At 35.3% G+C, this 14,984-nt stretch overlaps 2 protein-coding genes across 2 annotated transcripts; both read left to right on the forward strand.

Moving 5' to 3' along the window:
• The first annotated feature begins 4,951 nt into the window (after positions 1-4,951).
• On the forward strand, positions 4,952-5,950 carry LOC143616503 (uncharacterized). Its single transcript, XM_077089317.1, has one exon. It carries the CDS (start codon positions 4,952-4,954, stop codon positions 5,948-5,950), a length of 999 nt encoding a protein of 332 aa, XP_076945432.1.
• A 191-nt stretch (positions 5,951-6,141) lies between these two features.
• LOC143616504 (uncharacterized) lies at positions 6,142-8,151 on the forward strand. Its single transcript, XM_077089318.1, has 3 exons — positions 6,142-6,229; positions 6,632-7,633; positions 7,997-8,151. Exons 1-3 carry the CDS (start codon positions 6,142-6,144, stop codon positions 8,149-8,151), a joined length of 1,245 nt encoding a protein of 414 aa, XP_076945433.1.
• The last annotated feature ends 6,833 nt before the right edge of the window (positions 8,152-14,984 follow it).

Raw genomic sequence — 14,984 nt, forward strand, 5'->3', positions numbered from 1 at the left:
AAATAAAATACTTATTATGTAGATAAACTGGTTTCCTATTTCATATTCTTCCATCTCCAATATTTTCTCTTTCATACTAACCCTTTAACATAATCCACCATTGTAGCCGCAAACCTTAAATCGCCTATTGTATACCAATCTGTATATGTTAGTTTACATTGTTGAACATCATAAACAATAATTTAAATAGTAAATTTTTCGTGAAATATTTTTAATGTTTCAATTTAAGATTCAATAGTTACTTATCATTTATTATTTTACTTAACCTCTATCTATATGTATATTTTGGTGAATTAGTAATTGATTTATAGTTTCCGATATCTTATTCAAATCGGTTTGATATTTATATCTTAATATATGGGATTTTATAATTTATAATTCTTAGATAATTTTATATTGAAACTATTTCTTGGTTCGTTATGGTCATAATTTTTTTGATATTATTAGACTTTAGGCATTATTATGACGTTACATAACATATCTCTTATTAATTTTTTTAAATATATTTACAAGTAATATTCAAACATACTCAAGATTATAAGAAATACACTATAAAGTATATTGATTTTGTCAAAGATATTACACAAACATAATTATTTCGTGTAACGACCCATTTAATTCATGCACAATCAATTCCAAGAATACATTTCTTAACAAATTGAATGATTATTATTTCTATAAAAGCAACTTTATTTTTTCCAACTAACTACCTTCATCTAACCTTAAATTACGTTTACTCTTAACTTAAACATCTAAACTCGAAGCCTATATATAGATTACATATCTCGATACAAAATCAATATGTATTCTTAAATTGTCACTTTCAATTAAGTGTCTGCTATTAACTATCAGCTTCAAATTTGTGGAAGTCTTGAAAACATTTGAAGGTGAATGAAATTATAAGTTTTAAGGTATGTATCATTTGTTTACAAATTAATAAACTTCGTATTATCGATACTTTATGTTGTGTTTGTTATCAAAGATTTATATACATGTTTCACATGTTAATCATATTATTTTTGATTTTATATTTTAGATGTCTTCAACATCCAAGAGACGAACTAATTCTCAATCATCATATTCCAATAAGAGGAGCAATACAAATGGTTAGTGACTTTGTGCACTTCATTTTAATTTATACGGTAAATCTGATGATATAATAATTATCTTTGCAAACCGTGCAGTGTCAACGTCTAAACAACCATTGCGTATAATAACAGAAAACAATGTAGTTACTGCTCCATTAACATCATCTAATGTTAATCGATTCTACAATGGAGAAGAAAATCACCCGCCAACAAATAATGCACGTACTTGCTCCACAAACTCCAGTAACACAGGTTAGTTATTTACAAGACTTTATTGAATACCTATATCACAAATATATGTTCCCAACATTTAATTTTTGTCGTCCGTCTATTTAATTAACGATTTTTACTTTTTTACATTTAATAGTTGTCACAATAAATGACAAACAAGTAATTGCCAAGGATAATCGAAAAAATAGAAAGATGGTACTTGACGGAAGGAGAAATAAAAGATTGAAGAATGATATAAACAACACATCCACCGGTAAAGTTTAGTTTTTAGTATTTACACTATTTAATAATAATCTTAATCGTAGTTTAATAAAGTTAGTTTGGTAGTTATTTATTGTACATAAAAATTTAAATTAGTGTTATTGATTAATAGAATTTAACTGTTTTCTTACTCCCTCATTTACTTCAATTGACATTACTAAAAATAATATTATATTTACATAACTATGTTGGTCTTCCCTAAAATTTGTTACCTATTAAAATTTTCAATTTATTTCCGGTTACGACATCCTCTTTGGAGGTTGTAATCACTTTGCTATTATCCAATTAATTATATTTATGAAGTTGAATATTTTTTTGTAGAGAATGGAGGTAGTATATTAAATACAATCATACCATCAACTATATCCACTAATTCACAAATGAGGCAAAAACAACAAATATCGATACCTATATTGACATTTAACGGTACCGGTGAAAGTTCCATAGGTTAGTTAATATATTTTATTTTAATTTCCAACATTTTTTTTATTGGTACTCTTTTCGGATTTTGTTGATTGTATATATATATATTCACGTCTAATTATTTTTAATTGTGTAGTTTGTCCTACAAACCCATTACAAGATAGCTTTGTGTATAACCAAAGACATAGCTTTTTTGTAGTAGTCGTGACCAACAGCCATCAGCTGTCGGCTCGTTGGTAAGGTGAGAGCTTCAAGCCCGATTTCTGGTGGCGCACTCCCCACACAACAACCAGAATGAAATATTATTTAATCGTGGAAATGCCATGTCAGGCGCACCTATCAGAATCGGAACAGACCAATTACCAGATCCACCTATCATCGCCGGCATAACCATAAAAAAGATCATTAAAAAAGCGTGAGCCGTTATTAAAACATCAGAGATTTTTTTAAATGGAAGACCTAACACCAATAGTCCTCAAACTACATATAGACAACCAGGTTTTATATCATCAGGTAAGTCAATTAGTAATACTTTTAAAATAAAATTTTAGATTCTCAAATTTCATTTTATATGTTCTTTGTATATTAATAACCACTTTTGTATTATAGGTGTAAATGTCTCCTCTACTTACCATTTGACACCACTGTCTGATATTACCAATCAACATTTTATTTCTTCATTTAATATATCAAGGTCTGGATGTTCTTCCACATCTAGAATGTTGTTAGGACAATCCTCATCAATACATCATGCGTCTCACAAAAGCTTCAATATTCATGAACCCATACGCATGGCAAACTTAGATCAATTCGAGTCGTTTAACGTTGAAGAGGACTCTATCAATCCATACAAATCGATATCATTAGGTACGAGAATTAAAATACTTTTTGTTTTGTTACTTAATATATGTTAGATTAATTTTAGATAAATTTATTTCATTGAATTATATGTAATGATTTTTCATTACAGGCATTATCATTTTTTAAAAAACTGTTTTTAAAATTTTATAAAAAATGAATTTTATAATTTATGGTTTACTTAGCAAAACAAAATTTGTATACAAGTACGTTATTCATAATTCATGATTTATAATTGATTCTTTAATGTAGCTAAACAACTGTGTTTTAAATTGTATTATAAAGGATTTTTATAATTGATGTTTTAATGTAGCAAAACAACCGTGTTCACCATTATTTTTATAATTTTAAATTTTATTAAATTGTATCTACAAGTACGTTATTCATATTAAATATATTGTTGATTTTTATTTTTGTCTTTTTAACAGATTATTTAGATCATGGTGATCAAAATGTCATGTGTGGACTTTGCAAAGCATTATTATGGGATTTTGAGACCAAGAAAGGAAAAACAAACAACGGCGTTACAAGTTACTCACTTTGTTGTGGTACCGGTGACGTTCAACTTCCTGATATGAAGCCGGCACCAATGACTTACGTAAATTTGTTCCGAGGTCGTGACAGGACAAGCAAGTATTTTCTTCAAAACATTAGACGATATAATTCGATGTTTTCTTTTACGTCTCTTGGTGGAAAGATTGATAATTCTATTAATAGAGAAAGTGCGCCGTATAGTTTTAGACTTGGTGAAGAGAATTATCATTCGTTGGGAAGTCTTCTTCCCATGCTCGGAGATAAACCACGTTTCTCTCAACTATACATTTACGATACTGAAAATGAAATATCACACAGACGAGCCATATTTGGGTATTGATTCTTACGTTTTTCAATTTTCACATACATTTATTTATAAACATAATTAATTTAATGAATTTTACATAATTTAATTTTTACACCTATTCATTTTGTTATGTAGGAAACAGATTCTAATAATGAATTATTGGAGAAGCAAATTATAACTTTCCTGAAGGACATGTTGGATTCTCATAATCCGTTGGTTAAAAGTTATCGGATTGCAAGGGATTGTTTTCAACAAAATCCAGAATTGGATTTAAAGTTGAGAATTATTGGAACACGCCGAGGAGATGCAAGGACATACAACCTCCCAACAACTTCTGAAGTTGCTGCCTTAATAGTTGGTGATATTGGTGATGCTGTTGATAAAAGAGATATTATTGTCACAACTCAAAGTGGTTGTTTGAAACGTATTAGTGAATTGCATCCGTCATACGTTCCTCTTCAGTATCCTATATTTTTCCTATATGGTGATGATGGTTATAGTATTGACATATTTCATCGTGATCTTCGAGGTTCTACAAAAAACAAACGCAAGAAGTGCACGATGCGTGAATACTTTGCTTACAGATTTCAAGATAGGCCAGACGATTACCCATTGATGTTAAATGGCGGAAGACTTACTCAGCAACTTTTTGTAGATTCGTACACAATGATAGAGACTCAAAGGTTGCATTATGTACGCTATCAACAAAAAAATCTTAGGTCGGAAACTTATGAAAACCTAAGAAACCTAAGTTCGTCTGGAACATCGGATGTTTCTTCAGCCGGACAACGTATTATTTTACCTTCTTCATTTACTGGCGGTGCTCGATACATGATGCAGAATTATCTAGATGCAATGAGTATATGTAGATGATTTGGTTATCCAGATTTCTTTTTAACCATAACATGCAACCCAATTGGCCAGAAATCAAACGATTTTTACGAAATAAAAATCGAAACTCCGAAGACAGGCCAGATATATTATGTAGGGTATTCAAGATGAAGCTTGATTCATTAATGAAAGACCTAAAAGATAAAGCTTTGTTTGGGAAGCTTCAAGTAGGTACTTTGAATTTTTATCTTTCATTATAACAGAACTTTTAAAACTTATTTCAAGCAGGTACTTTGAATTTTTATCTTTCATTATAACAGAACTTTTAAAACTTAGTGTTGACTATCATTGTGATAATTAACTTACTATAATATATGTATTTAACATTTCTTATATTATTATATAACAAATTATTTGCATGGTGGATAACACATGCTCTAAAAATTTCCCAGAGAAGCTTCAAAATGAGACATCAATTGATGTTAATGGCTTTCCTGTTTATCGAAGAAGAGATCTGGGAAATGTTGTTTTTAAGTCTGGGGTAAATTTAGACAACAGACATGTTGTTCCGTATAACAAGAAGCTGTTAAAAAAATATCAAGCACATATTAATGTTGAATGGTGCAATCAAGAGGGTTCGATAAAGTATTTGTTCAAGTACATTAATAAAGGTCCCGATCGTGCAACAATATCACTGGTACAAAACAATTTTGGTAATGAAGATGAAGTCGTAGATGAAGTGAAGGCGTTTTATGATTGCAGATACCTATCTGCATGTGAGGCGGCATGGAGAATTTTTTCTTTTGATGTCCATTACAGATTTCCTTCTGTTACTCGGCTGCCGTTTCATTTACCGGGACAACAAACAGTTGTTTTTGCAGATGATGATGATGTTGAAGACGTTTTAAACAAGCCAACTGTTGGTTCGTCAAGATTTACTGCTTGGATGGAATGTAATCAACAATGTGATATTGCACAAACCCTAACGTACGCTGAGTTTCCAACAAAATTTGTTTGGAAACAACAGGAAAGGGTTTGGGCGCTACGTAAACTGGGTTTTTCTATTGGTCGAATTCATCATGTTCCTCCATCATTTAATGAAGCATACTATCTACGGATTCTTTTAAACAAGGTTAGAGGTCCTAAGTGCTTTGAAGATATCCATACTGTTGATGGTGAAGTGTGTGCTACATATAGAGATGCGTGTTACAAAAGAGGCCTTCTAGATGATGACAACGAGTACATAGAAGCAATTGAAGAAGCAAGTCATACTACAAGTGGTTATTATTTGCGCAGTTTATTTGCAACAATGTTAATCACAAACAGTTTATCTAGACCGGATGATGTTTGGGAAAAGACCTGGGAGTATTTAATTGATGGCATTCTATACAAACAACAAATTGACCAGAAAAAATAAAGGTTTCAAATTGAATTTTTTTTATGTAGCTAATAGATTATGAAATATGTATATAAAATAAAAATTTTGTAACATGTCTTTTATTCTATACAGATTTGGTACTTTCAGAGGACCAACTAAAAAACCTGGCTTTACTTGAAATTCAGAATTTCCTCCTTCGAAATAATAGTAGTCTGCGTTGTTTTCCTACAATGTCTTTTCCTGATGATGCTTCTATAACAACATCAACAAATCGTTTTATGAACGAGGAGTTGCCGTACGATACAGAAGTGACGACAGGTGAGTTTGAACGACTTTATAATTCATTAACACATGAGCAACGCAGTGTGTATAATGAAATAACTGAAGCCGTTGATCAAAAGAAGGGGGTGTTTTCTTTGTATATGGTTATGGAGGGACTGGGAAAACCTTCTTACGGAAAACGTTATCTGCTTCCATAAGATCGCAAGCGAAAATTGTTTTAAATGTTGCCTCAAGCGGCATAGCATTTTGTTACTTGAGGGAGGTAGAACCGCTCACTCTAGATTTTTAATTCCTATAAATCTTACTGAGGATTCTACCTGTTCAATAACAAAAAATCCAGATATTTGCAACTTAATGAAGCAAACTGATCTGATTATCTGGGACGAGGCTCCTAGATACATAAACATGCTTTTGAATCCTTGGATAGAACCTTAAAAGATGTTTTAAAAGTTGGTAACCGTAATAGTTCTCAACTTCCATTTGGGGGGAAAGTTGTTGTTTTTGGTGGTGATTTTCGTCAGATTTTGCCTGTAGTCCAAAATGGATCACGTAGTGACATCGTAAATGCTTCACTCAGTTCCTCCCATATATGGTCCAAGTGCAAGGTTCTTAGGCTAACCAAAAACATGAGGTTAACCGTCGGTTGTGAACCATCAAATGTTGAAGAGACGGCCCAATTTGCAGATTGGTTGTTAGAACTTGGGGAAGGTAAACTTGGAGGTGACAATGATGGTAATTCTATTATAGAAATACCAGATGATCTTTTGATCGGTGATTCATCAGATCCTCTTTCTGATCTTATTGATTTTGTATATCCAGCTTTGTTACGAATTTCATATTTTCAAGAAAGGGCAATACTTGCACCTTTAAACGAGGTTGTCGAAGACATTAACGATCGATTTTTAACTTTATTTCCGGGAGAAGAAGTAGAATATCTAAGTTCTGATAGTATAGATAACTCTGATAGTGTTGGCCCTGGTTTCGATATAGCGTTGCACTCACCAGATTTTCTAAATGGTATAAAGATGTCGGGTCTGCCTAATCATAAATTGGTTCTAAAAGTTGGTGTGCCAATTATGTTATTAAGGAATATTGATCAGAAAAATGGTTTGTGTAACGGAACAAGATTACAGGTTATTCAACTGAGGAGGCGTTTTATTGAAGTACAGGTTAATTCAGGTACTAACATTGGTCATCGCACTTATATAACCCGTAGTACTTTATCACCGACAGATAAGAAATTGCCAATCGAGTTGAAACAAAGACAGTTTCCTGTATCAGTTTGTTTTGCAATGACAATTAACAAAAGTCAAGTGCAGTCACTAGCAAGGGTTGGAATATATCTTCAACAGCCAGTGTTTACACATGGTCAGTTATATGTTGCATTATCGCAAGTGAAGAGCAGAGCCGGTGTGAAAATGTTTATATTAGATAAGGATGGTAATGTTACAAATAAAACTACAAATGTAGTGTATAAGGAACTATTTAGTTATTTATGAAAAGAATTTTAAAGTTTTTGTTATTTATAATATAATTGTAAATAAATAGTTATTTAGTTGTTTATGAAATTATTCTTTTCAATTTTGTATTACGTTTATACTAATTGTAAAACCAATGTTCTGTTTGGTTGAAACTTATTTTGAAGAACCAGTATAACATATTTCGTTATAATATTTGTTGTACTCACAACTGTTTATAATGCTAATGTTTAATTGAGTGTTGTTGTTAAACGCTTTACATATTTCAACCCGTGTCGTACACGGGTCAATAACCTAGTTAATCATAATACAAAACTTTGAATAGTTAAAACCACCGTTTTTAAACCCGGACCGGACCGGCCGGTCCAACCGGCACCCGGTAGGCATTCCGGTCCGGTTCGCAGCATAAACCCGTTTTCTAAATACCCGGCCGGGTCTGGCGGTTCGCGGTCCAACCGGACCCGGAGACCCGGCGGGTGAACCGGTAAATCCTTTGTTTTCTAGTAAATCAAAAATAAGGTGCATGGTGGGAGTTGAACCCAGGTAAAACGTGATGAGAGTTTTAAGCAATAACACATGAGCCATCCAACCAACTATGATTTATGACTCCCTTAATGAAATATTAACTTAAATATTAGAAATCATTCCATAAAACAGTAAGCATAAATGGACGCAACAGTGGAACAAAATGAAATATTTATGGAAATTTGTTAGTGTGCAATTAAGGTCAAGAAAAATAACTTTGATCATCCACATTTATATATAGTATATATATATATATTTATTTATATATTATTTATGACGTCATCCGGGTCAACTTCCGGTCCGACCTCCCGGGCCGGTCCGACCTGTGACCCGGTAAGTCGTCCGGGTCGATGTCCGGTCCGGGTCTGAAAACATTGGTTAAAACAATGTTCCAAATGTAAATCCGATAAGAGCACTTATATATGGGATGTACCAGCGGCGTATCCACTATGTCCTTATCATCTTTACATTTTTATCGTTATCTCAACTACTTTCGATTCTATGTTATGACACACAATCGTACGCATTATGATTTTCAGACGAGGACTTCGATAATTATGTTCCGGACCATAGTTATTTAGATCGTCGGATGGTCCACATGATCATACCATCTTGTGGATTTAGAAAAAATGTTTGAAAATATAATTTCAATATAAATCTTTTAGGGAAAAGAGTTATAAGAGAGACACCTTTTAAATAAAAATTATAGTTTGGTTATTTAAAATGAAAAATTTTATAAAATAATCCTTCGATAGTTTTAAACTTTACTCGTGAGACATAAAAATAGGAAGTTTTAATTAGTACTTCAATAAGTCATAAAAACGTTACTCCACAATTTATTAAACTAGCTGGCGACCCTTGCTTTTCGCGGCGGGTCAAGTCTCTTACAATGTAAACGACCCTGTGTGTTGCGACTGATCCAATCTTAGAAGAAGTAAATGCGTCAGTCACACCATATTATACAATATTATACAAACGTATGGTTGTGTTTCGTATCCTTCTTCCAACCTATACCTGCATATCCAAAATAATAAGGTAATCCATCCCATCCTTTAATCACCTATATTGCATTACTCCCATATGGGCATTGTAAATAATGTAATTGTTGAATGAAAATTAAGTCTGAAGGTAATATTTTATTGCCATATATAAAAAGTTTGTCCTCATATTACAATCAATCTTAATCTTAAAATTTCATACTAGACACATAATAACTTTTCGATAAGCATATTATACCCAAGTTTTTAAATGGACATTTAAAACAAAACTTAACACTGAATCAAAAGTACCATATATGAAAGCAAAGTCGTAGATTTCAATGCCATCTTCTTTGAAAACTCATTTTGAGAAATGCACATCTAATATAAAAAATAACAGTGAATGGAAAGTACAAAATTGCCCTTTAATTCCTCAATAAAATATAGAAGATAATACTATAGGAATTAAAACTATAGGTTTGAATTTTATACTTTTAAGAAAGTAATTGAGAAAAAATGTATCAGTAGAATTGAATTAAATACCATGGAAAGCATTAGATAGTTATGCCAAAGTTTGTTTTTGATATCATTTATCAAATTTTATTTACACACTAACACCTAACAAAAAGACATACATGTTGTAGGACCTGTAGGAGTGCCTTCACCAGTGCATTTTCTTCTTAGTCAGATTCAAATATCAACAATTTTGCAAACAAACATGCTAAAGTTAACATTAAAATTTAAATAGTGATCCCACTGAATTCATGTAAACTAAACTGGCTTAAATCTTGTGCTGTCATTGGCATATGAATCCTGCAAAACAGATGACAAAGAAATATAAGTGAGAAGGGACACAAACTATTGTTTTACCAAGTTAAATAAGCAATATAATTGATTAGCCTCTAATCATTTGTGGTCGTCCATGTGAAGCTATAAACTAATAATTATGATTCATAAACCTAATTTATGTGAATCCTACTCATATATAGTTACAAAAGTTAAGAAATTTTGAAAAAGGAACTAATCAACTCATAGTCATGGCTGCATCTGGTTGCCTGTTTCAAGCTACCTAATTTTCCAAGCCAAGAATACAACATCATCATCGTTGACTTATTAATCAAAAATCAGTTCAAGACTCCAAATTAACCACAAATTAGTTAACACAATGAACTTGAAAAAGGGTATCATCTATTACAACGAAGTAAGGTTCACGCTTTAGAAGGGATAAACAAAGTAGAGCATAACTTGATAGTGAATAAAATCAAAGTCATCAATAAAAAAGTAGAGCATAACTTGAAAGGATCATTAAGCTTTCTGGTGTCAGCTTCAGTCATGTAGGTGACATAATCATCAAAGTTAGTAGGTCTCCTAGACCTGGATGACCTCCTGAGTTGATTAGCGGGTTCAACATTTTCTTGATTTGAGTGTTTGATGTGCCTTCATTTTCTGTTATAACAGGTTCTGAGTGTGGAGAAGGTGGTGTAGAAGGTTCAATTGCATGGGCTACAAGATGAATAACCGGAGTTACAATAATTGATGAGTCCCCCCCCCTCCCCGCGTCTTGTATTTCTTGCAATTCTTTATAAGGGTTAGTACTGCTCCCACTGATATTGTAATCCTCCAGGAACACGACACGCTTGGTTTCTACAATACGAGTGACATGGGAAGGATAATAGAAACGATAAGCCTTTGAATTTTCAGGATACCCGATAAAGAAGCAGGTAACAGTTTTAGGGTCAAGTTTCTTTAGGAAAGGGTTATAAAGTTTTGCTTCAGCAATACAACCCATACTTTCATATAATTAGGATTCGGTTTCCTTCCTGTCCAAAGTTCATAAGGAGTGTTAGGGATAGACTTAGAAGGAACTCTATTGAGTATATGAACGACTGCTTTTAAGGCTTCAGTCCAGAGAAATAGAAGTAAATTAGTGTTGGCTAACATACTGCGTACCATATCCATAAGGGTTCAATTTCTTCGTTCAGCGACACATTTTGCTGAGGAGTACCTGGCATGGTATATTGGTTCACGATCACATGGCCCTTACAAAACTCATAAAATGGACCATGGGCCTGACCCACATCAGTATGTTTTCCATAATATTCACCTCCTCTATTTGATCTAACAACTTTTATTTGACGATCTAATAGTTTTCCAACTTCAGTTTTATAATCTTTAAAAGTTGTAGCAGATTCATATTTATCTTTAATGAGATACAGGTACATATATCGGGAATAATCATCAATGAAAGTGATAAATGAAGTATGACTAGCTATGCCAGTAATGGGGTAAGGACCACTAATATCAGTATGAATGAGTTCTAATAAATTAGAGCTCCTAGTGGTGCCTTTCTTATTTATTGATTTCATTTTGCCTTTAAGGCATTTGACACATGTTTCAAAATCGGTGAAATTAAGATGTGGTAAGACTTCATTCTTCACGAGGTGGGCTAACCGGTCTCGTGAGATGTGGCCTAAACGTTGATGCCACAACATAGAAGAAGTTTAGGGTTTAGGGTTTTAGGGTTTAGGGTTTAGGGTTTAGGGTTTAGGGGTTAGGGGTTAGGGGTTAGGGTTTAGGGTTTAGGGTTTGGGGTTTGGGGTTTGGTTTAGGGTTTAGGGTTTAGGGTTTAGGGTTTAGGGTTTAGGGTTTAAGGTTTAGGGTTTAGGGCCGCGGGGTGGTTATAGGGCATAATTGTGGATCCGATTCTTTCGTAGGATCATAAAATATTGTATGGAGGTCACCAAGATCGAATTTCTGATCCGATTCAGTGGTTCGACCCATACTCAGTTTTTTCTCCGGATCAGTGAACATACCCCTTTGGCAATACTGGCAAAATTTCGAACGGGCCGTGGGGTGGCTATAGGGCATAATTGTGGATCCGATTCTTTTGTAGGATCATAAAATATTGTAAGGAGGTCACCAAACCGAATTTCTGATCCGATTCAGTGGTTCGACCCATACTCAGTTTTTTCTCCGGATCCGTGAACATACCACTTTGGCAATACTGGCAAAATTTCGAACGGGCCGCGGGGTGGCTATAGGGTATAATTGTGGATCCGATTCTTTCGTAGGATCATAAAATATTGTATGGAGGTCACCGAGACCGAATTTCTGATCCGATTTAGTGGTTCGACCCATACTCAGTTTTTTCTCCGGATCAGTGAACATACCCCTTTGGCAATACTGGCAAAATTTCGAACGGGCCGCGGGGTGGCTATAGGGCATAATTGTGGATCCGATTCTTTCGTAGGATCATAAAATATTGTAAGGAGGTCACCAAGACCGAATTTCTGATCCGATTCAGTGGTTCGACCCATACTCAGTTTTTTCTCCGGATCAGTGAACATACCACTTTGGCAATACTGGCAAAATTTCGAACGGGCCGCGGGGTAGCTATAGGGTATAATTGTGGATCCGATTCTTTCGTAGGATCATAAAATATTGTATGGAGGTCACCGAGACCGAATTTCTGATCCGATTCAGTGGTTCGACCCATACTCAGTTTTTTCTCCGGATCAGTGAACATACCCCTTTGGCAATACTGGCAAAATTTCGAACGGGCCGCGGGGTGGCTATAGGGCATAATTGTGGATCCGATTCTTTCGTAGGATCATACATATTGTTTGGAGGTCACCAAGACCGAAATTCTGATCCGATTCAGTGGTTCGACTCATACTCAGTTTTTTCTTCAGATCAGTGAACATACCCCTTTGGCAATACTGGCAAAATTTCGAACGGGCCGCGGGGTGGCTATAGGGCATAATTGTTGATCCGATTCTTTCGTAGGATCATAAAATATTGTATGGAGGTCACCAAGACCGAATTTCTGATCCGATTCAGTGGTTCGACCCATACTCAGTTTTTTCTCCGGATCAGTGAACATACCCCTTTGGCAATACTGGCAAAATTTCGAACGGGCCGCGGGGTGGCTATAGGGCATAATTGTGGATCCGATTCTTTCGTAGGATCATAAAATATTGTATGGATGTCACCAAGACCGAATTTCTGATCCGATTCAGTGGTTCGACCCATACTCAGTTTTTTCTCCGGATCAGTGAACATACCCCTTTGGCAATACTGGCAAAATTTCGAACGGGCCGCGGGCAGTTATCGGGCATACTTATAGATCCGATTCTTTCGTAGGATCATAAAATATTGTATGGAGGTCACCAAGATCGAATTTCTGATCCGATTCAGTGGTTCGACTCATACTCAGTTTTTTCTCCGGATCAATGAACATACCCCTTTGGCAATACTGGCAAAATTTCGAACGGGCCGCGGGGTGGCTATAGGGCATAATTGTGGATCCGATTCTTTCGTAGGATCATAAAATATTGTATGGTGATCCGATTCAGTGGTTCGACCCATACTCAGTTTTTTCTCCGGATCAGTGAACATACCCCTTTGGCAATACTGGCAAAATTTCGAACGGGCCGCGGGGTGGCTATAGGGCATAATTGTGGATCCGATTCTTTCGTAGGATCATAAAATATTGTATGGAGGTCACCAAGACCGAATTTCTGATCCGATTCAGTGGTTCGACCCATACTCAGTTTTTTCTCCGGATCAGTGAACATACCCTTTTGGCAATACTGGCAAAATTTCGAACGGGCCGCGGGGTGGCTATAGGGCATAATTGTGGATCCGTTTCTTTCGTAGGATCTTAAAATATTGTATGGAGGTCATCAAGATCGAAAATCTGATCTGATTCAATGGTTCGACCCATAGTCAGTTTTTTCTCCTGATCGGTGAACATACCCCTTTGGCAATACTGGCAAAATTTCGAACGGGCCGCGGGGTGGCTATATGGCATAATTGTGGATCCGATTCTTTCGTAGGATCATAAAATATTGTATGGAGGTCACCAAGACCGAATTTCTGATCCGATTCAGTGGTTCGAACCATACTCAGTTTTTTCTCCGGATCAGTGAACATACCCCTTTGGCAATACTGGCAAAATTTCGAACGGGCCGCGGGGTGGTTATAGGGCATAATTGTGGATCCGATTCTTTCGTAGGATCATAAAATATTGTATGGAGGTCACCAAGACCGAATTTCTGATCCGATTCAGTGGTTCGACCCATACTCAGTTTTTACTCCGGATCAGTGAACATACCCCTTTGGCAATACTGGCAAAATTTCGAACGGGCCGCGGGGTGGCTATAGGGCATAATTGTGGATCCGATTCTTTCGTAGGATCATAAAATATTGTATGGAGGTCACCAAGACCGAATTTCTGATCCGATTCAGTGGTTCGACCCATACTCAGTTTTTTCTCCGGATCAGTGAACATACCCTTTTGGCAATACTGGCAAAATTTCGAACGGGCCGCGGGGTGGCTATAGGGCATAATTGTGGATCCGTTTCTTTCGTAGGATCTTAAAATATTGTATGGAGGTCATCAAGATCGAAAATCTGATCTGATTTAATGGTTCGACCCATAGTCAGTTTTTTCTCCTGATCGGTGAACATACCCCTTTGGCAATACTGGCAAAATTTCGAACGGGCCGCGGGATGGCTATAGGGCATAATTGTGGATCCGATTCTTTCGTAGGATCATAAAATATTGTATGGAGGTCACCAAGACCGAATTTCTGATCCGATTCATCGGTTCGACCCATACTCAGTTTTTTATCCGGATCAGTGAACCTATGGCAATACTGGCAAAATTTCGAACGGGCCGCGGGGTGGCTATAGGGCATAATTGTGGATCCGATTCTTTCGTAGGATCATAAAATATTGTATGGAGGTCACCAAGACCGAATTTCTGATCCGATTCAGTGGTTCGACCCATACTCAGTTTTTTCTCCG

The sequence above is a fragment of the Bidens hawaiensis genome, unplaced genomic scaffold, assembly GCF_021521415.1.
Source record: "Bidens hawaiensis isolate Kalapana, Puna unplaced genomic scaffold, B.hawaiensis_p1.1 tig00047636_1, whole genome shotgun sequence".
NCBI classification, from domain to species: domain Eukaryota; kingdom Viridiplantae; phylum Streptophyta; class Magnoliopsida; order Asterales; family Asteraceae; genus Bidens; species Bidens hawaiensis.

Coding starts and splice junctions, on each gene's coding strand:
- LOC143616504 (XM_077089318.1), top strand. CDS start 6,142: ATGTCTTTTCCTGATGATGCTTCTATAACAACATCAACAAATCGTTTT. Junction 6,230..6,631: donor CGATACAGAAGTGACGACAG/GTGAGTTTGAAC, acceptor GAACCTTAAAAG/ATGTTTTAAAAGTTGGTAAC. Junction 7,634..7,996: donor GTTTATATTAGATAAGGATG/GTAATGTTACAA, acceptor AACTTTGAATAG/TTAAAACCACCGTTTTTAAA.
- LOC143616503 (XM_077089317.1), top strand. CDS start 4,952: ATGGTGGATAACACATGCTCTAAAAATTTCCCAGAGAAGCTTCAAAAT.